Source organism: Anser anser (genome assembly GCF_964211835.1).
Source record: "Anser anser genome assembly, chromosome: 5".
Classification (NCBI taxonomy): domain Eukaryota; kingdom Metazoa; phylum Chordata; class Aves; order Anseriformes; family Anatidae; genus Anser; species Anser anser.
Window position 1 is genome coordinate 3,216,980 of NC_139725.1, and position 15,417 is coordinate 3,232,396.

Genomic DNA, 15,417 nt, shown 5'->3' on the forward strand with positions numbered 1-15,417 from the left:
GCTCAGTTTAATACTAATATTTTGACCTTATTCCCTAGGAAATATTCTTCCTGCTGTGCAAACTTGGAAAGCGTGACCAACCCTGCGGTGTGAGCCACATTTATGACAAGCTTTCAGAAAGATAATATTTCACATGTAAATATACGGCTGTTGGTTCTTAACACTTTTCTTATTATCAGAAAGAGGTATGGCCTGTCATTGTCCTGTGTTTTTTGTTCCTTTCTTTCCCTTCTTTTAGTGTTCTGAGATTCATATTTCGGCGTGCCCTGTGACCCAGGAGTGACAAGGATGTGAGTCCTGTGTGCAGCTCACCTCACCTAGGCTGACAGAATTTTGAACCTCAGATCCCAGGACAGAGAACAATCATATCTACAAAGGTATTTAAGCAACCAGTTCCTTTAATCACTTTGTGCATCTAAAGCTCTGTAATAGATCCACTGGCCTCCATTAAATAGGTATGTGGAGAAGCCGGGGCATCGGTTACACATTGACCAACCCATGTAGTCTAACTCAGTGATCACTGAGGTGGAATCTGCCCCATTATCTGAAGAAGGAGGAGGAAACTGGGCTAGAAATTATGTTTTCTGAAAACACAATACAAATTCCTAACTCAGTTTTCAGTCAGGAGAGCATGTTATTGTTGAACAATTGATACTGCTTCATGGAAGCTTATTTTCGGTGCCTTAAGGGAAATTCAATTAAGTGAACTTCTATTTTAAAACACAGCTCTTTCCTGTCACTGAAGAAGCAATAACAATTACAGAACATGGGATTTTCTGGGAGTGTTGGTTGTTTGTTCTCATTGATCTTCATTTTGCTGCCTCTATTTAAATCATATCTATAGCATTCCCTGAGGCAGCCCACTAGAGACCTAACCAATTTCCCTGGTGACTCCAGGCTGGTGTATACTTGCTGCCCATTAAGGCAAGAAGGAGGGCATATCCCACAGCTGCTGGCATCAGTGTTGGAGGTGCTGTGGTCCTGCAGGACAAGACTGTACATGACAGTAGCTGAGGTTTGTGCTGTACTTACCCATAGGCTGCTGCTGACATCCAGATGAGCTGGTTTCCCTACATAGAGAACTGCTTCTGTCACTAACCAGCCCAGAAACCAAAATGTTCACAAGTGGTGCAAGTCCGTTGTCTAGTCCTTGCCTTTCCACACTCATCGCAGCTCTGCAAATTCAGAGATTTGAATCTAACATGACAAGAAGTGTCAGAATTGGGGGTTAATTCTCTGTGAAATTATTTCCTTGATGGGATGCTGCCAGGAAGCTTGACTCTGCATTCTTTGGACACCCCAGATTCCCACAAACTGTGAGGAGAGGACTGTGTGGGCAAGGAATGCGATATGAGCTTGTAATCTTTTCAGTTAGAGATATCTTAACACATAAGTGGGATGCTCTCAAGAGCCTGCTGTGCCAAAAAGATGACCCTTCTAGGACTGGAACCATTTATAGAATGCTGATTTTTAGTGCAGAGTACTTTTTTATAGCTGACTTCTATAAATGTGAAATACCAGGCCAATTAGGCTTGACAGTGCTGACAGAGCCTTAATTAAATCAGTGTGAACAGTATCAGTCTTGCATAATTCTGTTTCCATCAAGAGCATCAGAAATTGTGATTTTTTTTTACTTTGTCCCTTGCAAGAGATGAAGCTTTGACAGGTTATTCCTGTTTCCAGTACTGCTGGTTCATTAGTTTGTGTCCATAATTCTGAGGTTTCTATTCCATTGCCATCTCTCTTCAGTTCTCCGTTTTGCTTCCGTAGCATTGACATTTTGGCTCATTCCCTTCGGTGCTATGCACTGGCTACAGAGAGATCAAATGTGCCTTTCCTGTAACCTTTCTGTCCCTTGATTTAACCACAGAGGGCACAAATCTGCAGTCCTACAACAAGGATAGATCTTGAAAAACACTAACAACCAAGAGTTTGAATTTGGTGCTCAGCACCTCTTTTTTTCTTTCCTTTTTTCCCTGTGGAGACTAGGCAAAACCGTCTTTTAAGCACAGTGGAAATTCAACATGCAAATAGACTGCTGAGCCAGGGCTGCTCCAGGATGATGGCTACCCACGTGACTTCTGTGAAATGGGTGCCGATTAGTTACTAGGTATTTTAAGAGCTAAAGGTGATGAAATGTCTGCTCTTGCTGTCAGAGACTCGCCTTTTACCTGTCTGCCCGTGCACAAAGGGGGACTGCTGCATGCCAGCCTCTGAGTCTTGCAGCAAGATGAGGGCAGCCTTGTGTGTGAAAGAGCACAAGCTAGGGCAAAACCCTCTGGTTCCTGCAAAGATGAGGGGCAGGCCCCCTCATAGTAACTCATTTATTTCTCTGGTTTTGATACCTGCCAAAGCAGATGGAAACAAGAAGCAAAAGCTGCCTCTCCACCGTGGCCTTTATGTGAAGCAAGGGCAGGAAATGCTCATGTGATTTCTGCAGCTTCAGCTGGCTGGGCTTCTCCCCACAGGACTGCAGTACTGAATGCCAGTTGTCCCTGTGTCTGGACGGCTGGGGAGCACCCACTGTTGGCAGAGTGGACAGCATGAATCTGGCTTCATCTGGCCTGACACCACTTGTGGGTCCCCCCGGGAGAAGGAAATTCCCAGCTGCTTCCAAGGACAGCTTGAAGTCCTCTCTTCTTGTGGAATGGTGCAAGGGGAACTTAACCTGGACGTGATATCTGGGATCTGGCCTGAAATCTCCTCTTCAGCTCAAGAAATAGTTTGCCTGTCTCTCTCTAAACATTTTTGGCTGTCTCTGCTTAAAAGCTTTATATAATTTCACAAAACTACTCACACATCCAGCACTGCAAAACAGATAAACAGAGAGAGGAGCTGAGTGTGTATAACAGGCTGGAGTACAACCAGAAATGCTTAAAGCCTGTGATCAACTTGGTAGCACACAGGGACCACCAGGGATGGTCACGTGGGTTGATTTGAGTTCTGCTCTCTCGTTCTCTTTTCTGCTTTCTTGTCCCATTTACATCCTTGATCTCTGAGTTAATCATTCTATGATGACATAGGCCTAATCAAAACTTGAGCTCATCAGTAAATTTTGCTAACATCTTCAGGGAACGTGTGGGCCAGGCTTTAGTCTTGAAAGTGCCACCATGTCCTGAAATTCCACTATTTCTTAGACTGTGGCTCATCTTTCTTGTCTGTTCTCCCTTTAGTGCCCTGATGATATGTGTTCAGAATCAGACCACATGATGCAGAATGCAAATAAAGAGATTTTGTGGAAGACTACCAAAAGATTGTAATCTTCTGGTCTTATCTCTCATTCCAGACGTATCCTGAAATGACTTGTTCTTTCTTCTCTCTTTATTTCACAATGTAAGCATTTCACAGAGGAGGTGACATCTTTCAGTGCTTTAGCATTTCATCTCCCTATGTCTTCACATTTTTTTCCACTTTCTCATCTGCATGTTACAAACTTAATTGAACTGCACAATGACTTTAAAAATACAAATTCAAACAAAGACTAATGAGGATGTTTCTTGGCAGTTGGTCATTGTTTTGCCTTGGGCCCATAACTTTGCTTGCCGCTCTCCACTGGGTGCTGAATCCATGCTTGTGTTTAAAGATAACTGCTCCGAGCATGATTATATCACAGTTTCTGTGTATGCTTTCAGAAGGGTTTAATGTTGTATAATCTGTTCATTGTAACCACATTTGCAGACAATAGCAGGCTGCAGAATACAGTGCAAGGAAGTGTTAGCAAATCTTGTTCCTGTTCGTTCCCTGTCATTATATTTAGGTTACATTGAGCCAGTGTAAGAGAACACAGAAAAGAAACGTGGGTTCAAAACAATGGTTTCAAATGTAGCCAGTTTTGTTAGTCCACAAGCAAAGGTGTCAAGGCCTATATGCAAAGTATGTGGTATTTTTCCATCTGAACCTGCTTGTGAGAACTTTTTAGTGATTAGGTAAGACTTTTTTTTTTTAACCTAATCATCCAAATTGAGTAATTACGCAGATTTGGCTGGACCAGCCTTACATAAAGGCATCGGGGAATAATTGCAGCACCTATCTTTTTTCTCTGTGTGATTTCAGGTAAATTTCTGCAGCGCCATGTGTCGTGCAAGTGTGAACAAGAAGAGTTGGTCTTCTGAGAGCAGCGGAAACTTCCCATTCTTCTTGTCTTCTTATGACCTGTTTTCCATAAGCAATACCACAATAATTTTGTAGCCAAGCAACTGGTCATTATTTACCTATTTCTTCTGTAAGTATAATTATTAGTTGAAGGAGAGTCACATTCGATTCAAGATTAGTATATAAGTGACTTTGCCTTAGTTTCCTGTCTTACTAAAGATACAGGTGATGTTTAAAGAGTTGAGAATTGATGTTCCTTGAAAGACCTGTTCCTTTGAATTCCTCCTGTAAATGAACACCTTTAATTTCTGAGTACCACATGTCAGCAAAATCCTGAACCCATCCTGAAGGCGTGTTATTGCCACATAATGTGCACGGGTCAGATTCATCTTTTGCAAGACTAGAAAGGATCTGAGCTTGCCTCAAAGTGTACTTCTGGTTCCTAGAAATACTCTTGCTAAAAGATAAGCAAAATGATGTAATCATGGATGTCCACTGGGTATTCTGGATTGAATGAAATCCTGCTAGTGAACCATGGGAATGGTCATAGAAGAAAAACTCCAGATGGGCTGATCATAAAGCAGACACTTAACGAGGTTTCAAGCTGGGGCATCTGAGAGAAGAGCTATGGACCAAAATGCTAAAAAGAAAGGATGTATTCATCCTAGTGAAAGCTCTTACCTTTGAAACTGTATAAGTGGCCAGGGCCCCTTTCTGAGGAGAAATGCCCTCTTCATTTGGCCAGTGTTAATTAATGAAAGTATTTCCCAACCAGTCCACACTTGGACTTAAAGGCAAGTTTATGCAGTTAGTTACTGGGTGGGAGGAGAGGCCTACTGGAGAGCTGTGTCCCTGGGAAGGGCACTGTGGAAATCCCTTGTGTCTGTGTGAGGCTTTAGTGTGCCCCTTGTTATTTTTGGTAATATATAAATTTACAGCGTAGAGAATAGAGTCAACCTTGAGTTTGCTCTATGTGCCATCTACAGAGACTTCTTCCTCTGTTGAAGCCATCTTTTCGCTCTGCATTTAATATAAACAGCGTGTTTAGAAATGCATTGTCTGGGCAGATCTGACATCATAACCAAATTCTTTAAAATAAAATGTTTAGGGGGAATCATGTGTCAGCTGCCTAGCACTGAAATGTATGGAATGGAATTAAGCAAACCTTTTCTTAATTAAAAAATGAAAATGGATTCTGAACTTTATCTAAGGGTCACTTTGGGATGATTTCTAGACAGAAAAAATCTTGGCTTTCTGGCAGGACAGCTGTGAGGGAGTGTTCTATTCATTAGAACACAATTTGTCCAAGAAAATATGTTCCAAGTCCTAATCAATTTAGATGAAAACCTACTGGACAGGGTTCAAGCAGGCCAGTTATGGAGTCTTATAAAGCCAAACCCACATGTCTCACTGGGCAAGAGGCAAGATAATCTTAGCTTACAATGGAATGTTTAAATTTATACAGCTAAGATACTGACATAGGCACAAGGGTTGGTTCTCTTGTGTGTGTGTGTTTTGTTGTTGTTTCTTTTTTTTCTTTAAACAGAAACATGTGAAGAATTAGAGGTTTTAAAGTAAGAGAGGGGAATGGCCCTTTAAGATATATTTGCTCATGGACAACGGACTGCAGCCAGATTTTTCCTTGCTTTAGCGTCTATAGAAAGGTTTTTGGAAAAGGCCAGCTTCCAAAGCACTAGAAATTTAGGTGTGCCTCCAAATGAAGGTCCTTGGCATCACAGGCTTTTGCAGAGCTTTTAAATTCCCAGCTGTATAAAGATATGTTTTTGTGAACTGCACTACCAGTGAAATTCAGCAGTTTGGAGAAACGGTTGCACAGTTAGCCCTTGGGAAATGATACCATACACAGCATTGTTCATCCGTTAAATGTACGCTCTCTATGATGACATATTGCTACTGAGAACAGAAAACCACAGAATAACTACCCCCCAACCTTCCTGGTGTTAATGGTGTTAATATTTTAGGGCTTGCTTTTCTGTCATTCATTTAGTTTCTCCATTATTACAGCTAACATTTCAGGTTGCAAGAGGGCACTTAAATAACTTAGAAATTACGTATTTTCAGATTGACATTAAGAATTCCTACAGAGATGAGACATAACCTGAGAAATCTTTTAAATTGTGGAATATTTAGTTTCTTGAAGTGTTTTTTCTAGTTTGCATAGTCTTAGCCAAGGTTAATCTCCTCTGCAAACATGAGTCAAATTCATTTTAGCAGTAACTACCTATGCTTGGTAAACAGCCACAGAGGCAAGTTGATCTCTAAAGTGCCAGTTTACATCTGCCTCTTTGCTCATGGATCCTCTGCTCTCCTGCATCCATTGCTGGGAAGTGACAGATACACCATTTCTCATCATACTCTTCTGGCACTTGAAGGCCTTCACTGTCTTCAGAAAAATATTTTTCTTTTTAGATGTGACTAGCCCTATCTACACCCCAGGCAGTCCCTCCATCCTTAACTTGTTACTCCCCGGCCAAGGCCTGGATCAGGAGCCATCTTTTCTCATCACGACTCCTGTAACTTCAAGAGGCAATGAAACACCCTCCACAGGTCCTCCTCTCTCCACCAGCACCATCCTTAATATCACCCGTGCACCTGTGGCCACCCTCTTTGTTCAAAAGGGAACTTGTCCACATGACTGGGGCTGGATGTTGAAGAAAATAGAGGAGCATACAGTATTGTTAAGCAATTTGTGGTTAAAGTCACAAACTCTTGAGACTCCTTGACTACTGTAAACACCAGCGGTTCATTGTCTCACAGCCTCTTCCTTCCTTCACGCCCCGCTCTGCCAAGTCAGCCACCTGAGACTCTGCTTATTGCTCTTGTTTTCCCTGGCTCTTCTCACTTGTTTACTTAAAATCTCTTTCCCTCCCCTGCCCTTCATTTGAATTTCTTTCACGAGGGTCTTATAAGGACACCTACTTTTCGCAAGCAAGTTTTATTCAGAATTTCCTGTGAGCTAATAGGCAGTTATTTTCTTTTTTTTTTTGCATGTTTTGAAATAAAAACGTGAGCATTTCTTAAATGCCCCTTTCACAAACTCTGCTTTAAAACAAACCTTTTTTCTTCAGAAAATAATGGTTTTAAAGCCCCAGTTTATAAGACAAACACCATACTAAGGAGAACGGGTACTTTGGATGCAGCAGGACGGTATGTCACCCAAGGGAAAATAGCCAACATACTGCTGAAGCTGACTGCATATTTTCATTTTAAAAAAGCACTCAAGACTAAAAACACCTGTTAGAGAGTCTAGCTTCTCAGGCTGATTTAGGAGGGCCTAGTGCAGAGTGTCCTATCAAAAAGCACACTTATTTTCACAAGGCAAATGAATCAGTTTTTATGTGGCAGGGCTACAGTTCATTGGGATGAACTCATTAAAACTTTGTACAACAAACCACAAGTGAGAGGTGCAATATTTCATTATTCAAACTCAGAGAATAGACAGGCGTCCTATGGAAAAGTGAGTCATATTCTCTGTAGTACATTCTGTTCATTCTGCTATAATAAACACGAGTGTTTGTTTGCTGAGCCCATTAGCATCCAACTATAAACTTGATTAGGAGGACGAGATCCTCGGCCTGCTGCTGGGTTAGCGTGCGCACTGCCGTTTGGTTGTTCAGTTGTGTAACAGCACCAGTCATGTCAGTCTGCCATTCCAAAAGGAAATAACAGCACTTTCCTCATTTCTTTCAAATCCATCCCAAATTTCTATTAAAGACATCAAAGCAATGACTTTAATACTTTCCATGCTTTCCAAATGACTCATCTTTTACAGAAACTGCTGGGAAATAAGGCACCACCAAGGTTCCTTAATTTCAGGGTTTGAGACTTTTAAGAATTTCATGGAAAAAAGTCAAAACAAGAAGCCACAAATCCATCTTCTCGTAAAACTATTCTCCATGTTTTATATGTTTGCATCAATTTCTATGCTACTAGTTTGATTTGGTTTTACAAGCTACAAAAAATGTCAGAAGAAAAAGCAGATTCTTAGTCTAGCTGTTCTCTTTGTGATCTCAGAAGAGAAGGTAATTGTCACGATTAGAGAAGGTAAATTATCTGATCAAATGTATTTATTATCATTGCTGGAAGATGACGACCAAAGGAACAACTTTTAAATAGGATGATGGTTGGCTGTGTCCAGAACTAGTAGTGAAATATGGGATTGTCTGCTGGAAACAAAGGGACTTCTGGGAAGGAAGTTCCTATGCAGCATAAATAGTATTTTGGAAATCTGACTCTTGCCCAGTTCTAAGAACGGGCAAGGTCTCCAAATTTTGAAATGCTTGCTGCATTTCTAATGACTCTAAATGCGGTGGGGAGGGATTGCTGCTGACTTCAGTGGGAAGAGAGTTGGAGATTAGCCATGGGTTAGAGAGTGGTTATAACTGCAGTCAGTTCTGCTGAACTGTTTCATCTATTTCCATAGACCCGCTTGCTTATTATAATTATTTGTCTAATGCAGCGCTCCTGGAAGCGAGGTCAGTATCCTGCAGTATCTGAAAGGAAGAGCTGACGATGATCAGTATCCACTATCTGACAGGAAGGTATTTTCCAGCTTCTGATGGTATGCTAAGTCTGTGCATTTTACTGACTTTTTTTCTTCTACATTCTATTCATTTGTCAGAGGGGCAGTGGCATATGGTTACAGACTCTCTTTAGTGCAAGATTCACCGAAAAGCTGTGAAGTGACAGTATGAGACTGCAGGTAAAATGACAACTTCACTCCTTAAACATACATTGGAGATTCAAAGTCAGAAATAAGGAGTCTTTCCTCTTTTACTTAACATTTTAAAGCATTAGAGTGTTTCAGGTTCTGCAGATCACACAATGGAAAATATCTGGTTGTAAATTTAGGGAGTGTCCCTAATAATTGGATTTTAAAATAAATTCCTCTTCAAGGTACCCAATTACCAAAATCTGTTCCTCTTTTTAAGTCCCATGTTGTAGGTATTTTTAGCAGTCAAGGGAAATACTGTATTGTCCCTCCTCAGTGTCTCCTCATGCCTTTTTTTTTTTTTCTCCAGAGAAATGTATCAGAGTCATGTCAGAGGCTCTCGTCTGCACCTACATGGATGAGCCAGCCCCAAAAGCTGGTCCAGCTCCAGGTTCCCAGTAAGATTCCTCCAATCGCATAGCAAAGCAGCGGACAAAAGCTCTCCTCACCCACTGCAGTGCTTCAGCTTACCTCTGTGAGTCATGCATAGTGGGCAGGCATCTCCTAATTATAAATGGGATGTTCAATAAGCCTGAGGTTTTTAATATTTGGATGTTCACAATTATTGACAAGAAATAAAATGCACTGACTACCATTATTAAATACTTACTAGGAAGAAAATATAGTGCTTGAAAACCTTGAACAGAGCCAGGGTATCTTAGTAGGTTCTCTGGCGTGAGTGAATGGTTAGTGTCACATTTTTCTAGGTAAAATGCAGGAAGTTTATCTAGTAACAGAGCCTGTTGAATCCAGACCAACCTCAAGTCTCATAATAATTCCTACATGCACATGCTTGTGTTGTAGATGGAAATACCACATTTAAAAAATGGAGAATGACTTGATTTCTTCTATTTATCGCTTACCTTTCCCCAACAGCAAATGTCTTCTTCCCATTATGGAAATTGTGACCCTGCGGCCACCTGGTTAAAGTGATTTTTTAATATTTTTTAAAAATCTGCTTTCCCTGGAGAGAAGGATGCCGTATGTGTGTAGGTGCTTTGAAACAGGGGTATTGGTAGCTGCATGTCCTGGTCTTTGCCACGATTGCCCCCACTGAGGCATGGGCGTGCGAGGCTGTTTGGTATGTGCTGCTGCAGAAAATGCATATGTAAGCACAATATAGTATCTGTGGGTGCAGGAGCATCTCTTCAGGGATTCTGTTGTTTGATTTGCTGATGCTAGCAGTCCTGTGAAGAAACTTTTAGTTGTTTCCCACCTCGGTTTGTTTATCTTCAAAACAGAAATAAGGAACTTCCCAGAGAATTCAGAGCTAAATTTTTAATTACTCATAGCTCTTGTGTACCATTGAACAGAGCATGAGCTGGAAATCTTTGAAGCTGCATACCAACATTTCTGTGATTTAAACACCAGGGGAGCTCCTCTTCTGAAAACACTGCTGTATTCTCCTGGCTATGTGTTTTGTGACAAGCCTGCTGAGTTCAGCCTTTGGCACACACAGTTGCAGCACCTAGACTCCATGATCCTTTTCCATGTGAAGGCCCAGGTTTTGCTTTGGGGGACTATAGGAGCAGGGAAAGCGTCTATCGTGTGCACTACGTTTTGAGGTGCAGGAAGCAGCGTTTAGCAGACCTGTACTCTGCATTGTGTAGGTGCAACCTCTACATGCACAGGTGGTGGCCCTCTACCAGCATCAGCACTGCCCTGACCCAACCCCCAGCTGCGCTGTGTCGGGTCTGGGGCTGTAGGCATGCACAGCACCTCCCAGACAGGCTGGAAGGTCGGTCAGGTCACCCCCTGCCTCTTGGTAACAGGCCCTGATGCTTTACCGTCAGCTCCTAGGAGGCTGCAACATTTGAGCTTATGCTGGCTGCCCCAGCACACGGAGGTCAAACAAATTGAATTACTCTTCAAATTAGCTGAATACAGCTTTGATCACTGTCCATTTGAGACGTTGTGTATTTTAACTGGAAAAATACATGCCATGTTCCAGCCACCTCCTCCAGCCAGGGGAGCAGTGATGCCACTGGCAAATGCATACACTTGCTGAGCATTACTTAGCTGGAAAGTTATAACTGAAGTGTGTCCTCTATCTAGAATGATCTCAGCTTCTCTGGGCCTATCTCTTACAGATGTTAATTCCTAACTATTATCTTTACAAGTTCCAACAGAATAGTAAGCTGCAGTGAAGAGGGGATATGTTCAATTTAAGCAATGAGATTACCATGTTCTGAATGAAGCCACTTTTATTAATAATTACCTCTCCGCCGTGACTTTAAATTCAAACAGCTGGACAGCCTCTGCTCTTTATTAATTTCCTTGGATCCATTGGCATGAAGCCCTCAATTCCTGTGATGTAATGGTATAAAAAGTTGGCTCCTGTCTGAGCTTCCACCCACAAGTTCTATATTTGGAGCATGGCAAATTTCTGCAGATTCCAGAGACAGGCTATGCTCAAGACGTGCTGATGCCTTCAGTCCCATCCCATTGCACCAAACAACAAGATTGTGTGCTTTTTATAACTGGGATCATAAATATGACTCAGATGCACATGTTGTCTATGTAAGCACTTGGGGCTGGCTATCACTTTATGGCACTGGGAAGAAGCCAAGCCAAATAAAAATTGTTTTGAGTAAATATTACATTTCTAGAGCATGAATAACTTTTCTCTGCAGCCAACGTGTCACTAATGGGAATAAGGAAGAAGACGGGGTGGGGGGAAAGCAGTAACTAAATCATCTCACTAAACACAGACAGTCTGCAGCAAGACCTGTTGTTTCGACTTGTCTGGGGTGTAATATCCCAGATAATTCGTAGCAGGTCTCAGCAAGGCCACAAGTGATGGAAATAAAAATAGCTATATAGTTCAGCGCCATCCTGCTGCACAGCTCTCTCTTGGGTAAGATCTCTACCAGTGGTATGTAAAACAGGCAACTGAAGAACCAAGTGTCCTTCTCTCCCCAGCTCTCAAATCAAGCATGTGGATTGCTCCACAGAGATCAGCGTTGCTACTCACATGGTCAGCACTAAGCATGTGCATATGTCTGTTCAGGATCTGGGCCAAAAGGAAGGATGAGTTTTTCATCTTGCGACTTCAGGACCCCAGGGGATGTCTGCATTGCAGAGCACGGAGAAACAGAAAACGAGTTGTCATGCAGCTTTGCGCTGCTGTACCAGAAGGTGAAGCAGCTCGTCGGCAGCTCTCTGGGGCAGTGATGTGCCATCCTGCCACTAGCACACACCGCTGCAGGGCTGGTCAGCAGAGCTGCTGGCTCTGCTCCAGCACTTCCAACAACTTGTTATGTCTCGGTTTCTTTTCCCTCCCTGCCCTCCCCCCTCCCCGCCCCTCCCCCCCCCCCAAAAAAACCCTAAACTGCCTTTGAGCAGTGCTTAGTGAACAGGTTATGAAGTGCTTCATATACCTGAAAAGGGATAAGAGCAATGCTTTGTTTTCTAAAAACATACATAGATGAGAAAAAAATTACACTGATGCATGGAAAAGGGTAAGAAATTAACAAGAAACATTGCCTCATAACAGGAATCTTCAAGTCTCCCAAAAAACAATAGCCAGACAGAAGTACTGTGTGAGAGTCTAGCTTTGAAATTCATTAGCGGCTTTCCCATTTTCCTAATGACTATGTAATCATGAGTATTCATGCAGGTTGCACCTGTGAGTCTTTGCATTATCAGATGAGTGCTTTCCTGAACTTTGCTGTCTTTTCCTCTTTGTTGTAGACTGCTTTGGCATAGGAGGAAGAAAACCTGACTTTAGAGAAGGAATTCAGGAAGCAGCAACGTTCCAGGAAGATTTCCGAGTCAAACAGGAAAGCAACTGGATTCTCAAAGTGCATATTTCAGAGATTCCCCAAAACATTTGGCTACAGAGTTGGAGCAGGTGAGTGTGGAGGCATCGAGGGCACGCGATGTTCTCTGTCCCAGCCGTCCCTATCAGAAGCATTTGAGGAGCTTTTCTGTGTTGTGGGCTGGACAACAGCTTGCAGATAAAACATTTCAAGGGCTGTGAGCCCTGCAATAATGACAGCCTTGACGTCAGCAGACCTGCACCTGCAGGGAAAAGGGCTGAGAAATCAGTGCCGGTTTGCCCAGCTAAGGCAGCTTTGACTGTGTTTCCAGTATCTGGGAGATAAGTCTTTTTTTCCATGTTTTACAAAGCTGCCAGTGGTTATTTTCTGCCAAGAGAACAGCCCAAGCAATGTATGAGGGACTAACTCCCTCCCCTTTGTAACGCGTTTTACAATTCAGAGGAACTTTTGTAATACAAGAAAGTGTTTTTACATAGAAGAGCTTATAAATCGTTAGAACAGTCGGAAAATCCTAAATTGCCTGTAGCAGACAAGAAAAAACAATGAAAATAACATTGTGTATTGGAGAATTTACAAAAGTGAGAGCTGAAGATCAGTTTCCAAGACTGAAAACATGTTCAGGGACTCCTGTTGCACTTCATGTTTAACACAAATACTCTAGCATTCAACAAGTGAATTGCACCCACCTGCAAAACTTATTGCTCTGTTTTGCAGAGCTTAAGCTCTGAAAACTGTCTGGAGAGACAGTGTCAAGGTCAGTCCTGTTTAGGTTTACCAGGATGTTCCTGGTCTCCAAGTGCAAAAGGGAGGTGAAAACTTACCTGGGGTTGAGTCAGCAGCCTGAATTAGAGATGATGAAAGAGGGCTTGGCTGGAGTGCGGCATAATTTTATGACTATTGCCATGAGTTTTCATGACACTTTGGGGCTAGCTACGTGGCAATTTAACTCTTGCTAATTAGAAATCTAAGGGCTGCTTCAATTTGTAGTTGTTACCCAAGATCACAAGAGGTTTTCAGGCCACCAGGGATTAGGCATTAAAGGCGGAGGAGCTGAAGGGTTCTTTGCGAGTGGCTGGCAGATGGTCGTGCCAGAAGGCTCTGGTCGTGCAGGGGTTGCCCTGGTCGAAAGGACCCTTCCTGAGGCCTCAAACAGCAAACTCTGATCCGCACATTGCGGACACAGTTTCAGCTTACCGTGGTATTGCTTAAAGAGTTCTCTTTTTAGGAATAGCTGAGTATTTTGCAAACACTTACTGGTCTCTGTGCTTTTTTTTGTGGACAAATATCAGTCACGTTTCATCAGTGGGAAACTGAGGCATAAGGAGGTTAAGGGACCTGACGAAGGTGATAGCAAGTCAGATTGCTTGGAATTTTGTAGCTCTGAAATATCATCTTTCTAAAACAGGAAACCCTCCCAGGAGTAGTAGGTTTTCATTAAAACAACAGTTCAAACCTGTCGATCTTGATATATCAGGAAAACAAGGAATGTAGAAAATGTGAGAGTTAGCTTAGTCTCTCTTAAACTAAACCACCAGGTTCACGTTCCTACAGAGAAACAAATACCCTGCAGGCATCATGGTGTCTTTGATTTATTTTTGGAAGTTGAACCTCCTCCCCTTTTGGTGTCTGAACTAAGAAAAAAAAAAAGAATTTGGGGGCCAACAAAAGGTTTCTGGAAAAAAAAAAACAACCCCCCAGTCCCACTTCTCAAGTTTATGACATGAGCAGTTAAGCTAATGTAATCCAACTTAGCCTCCCCTACATTTCAAAATTGGATTAAAGTTCATAAGTTGTTGAGGGAAAATGTTACCCAACAGAGTAACTATATGACTCTCAAAGTACAGTTGGGCCTTTGCAGCTGTGGGTGCAAGACCTTGGTTTCAGTCACCTGAATAAATCAAGATAACTAATGTGCCCAGTGTGCGCGAGGGGGTGAGATGCACTGCTGCTCCTCAGCCCTTGCAGTTAGGTGGAAGCCCACCAAGCTGTGATGACTGTGTGAGCTGACAGCCTTGTCATTCATAATCTCCCTGGTTTTTGCTCTCCTTGCTTTTTTTTCGGTGAAGTAAGTCATATGAACCATAAGAAAGGGTTTTGGTTTGGTGTTATGTGTGCTTTCCTTGCAAAAAAAGGCTGAGTTTTTCTTTGTGCACTAGCAGTGTTTTGCTGCACGTACACAAGTGACGCAGCTCAAAGCATGCTACCAGCTCAGCTGTAAAACACTCGCGTAGTACCGCATCTGTGTGAATCTGCCTTTCAAAACAGGATCCGCAGATGTGATTAATTACAAGTCTGCAGAAGAGACGCTTTGCTCTTGTGAGCTGTTTTCAGCATGCCTGTGCAGAGGGCCGTGCGGCGGTGTCCGGCTGCCATCTGGCGTCCAGCGCCCAGTGGGGGCCATGGCAGGGAGCGCCCCACAGAGCATCCCCCAGGCCACCCCAGCCTGACGACAGGGCTGCTCAAGTGGCAACCTCTGGTTGACGTCCAAGCCGTGAGCAAATCCTGACCAGACTCACCAGGGCCCCCTGCCACGCTATCTCCTGCATTCCTGCGGCAGATCTGGTATTTTCTTATTGTTCTCCCCGTCTCTGGGGGAGCAGCTGCAGCTGCCTGGCCGGCCTGCCAGGGCAGGAGCTGGCGGAGTCCTGTGCTGCGGGTCCCAGAACTAGCCGGGGGCTTTGGAAAAACTGTGTCAGTCTTCTCGCCCTGCTTCAGCACGTAGGGAGCCAGGGCTAGTCAGGAGGGCTGAGGTTAAAAGGAGAAAAGAATGGAGAGCTGGAAGAGCAGTGAGTGGCTGTGCCACACCGTTAG

General features: G+C 43.0%; 1 protein-coding gene across 4 annotated transcripts in view; it reads left to right on the plus strand.

Moving 5' to 3' along the window:
- The window catches only part of LOC310901059 (uncharacterized protein), a 42,704-nt gene that overhangs the window by 15,620 nt on the left and 11,667 nt on the right, over positions 1 to 15,417 (plus strand). The window contains exons 2-7 of one of the 4 annotated variants that reach the window (XR_014585555.1): positions 39 to 135; positions 239 to 377; positions 4,054 to 4,222; positions 8,573 to 8,815; positions 9,135 to 9,299; positions 12,518 to 12,677. Coding sequence is in view for 2 of the 4 variants with exons in the window: in XM_083840034.1 (XP_083696160.1) it covers positions 12,276 to 12,285; positions 12,518 to 12,677 (170 nt within the window). In the remaining 2 variants the exon portion in view is untranslated. The other 3 variants (XR_014585554.1, XM_083840034.1, XM_083840035.1) reach the window with 3 other exon arrangements.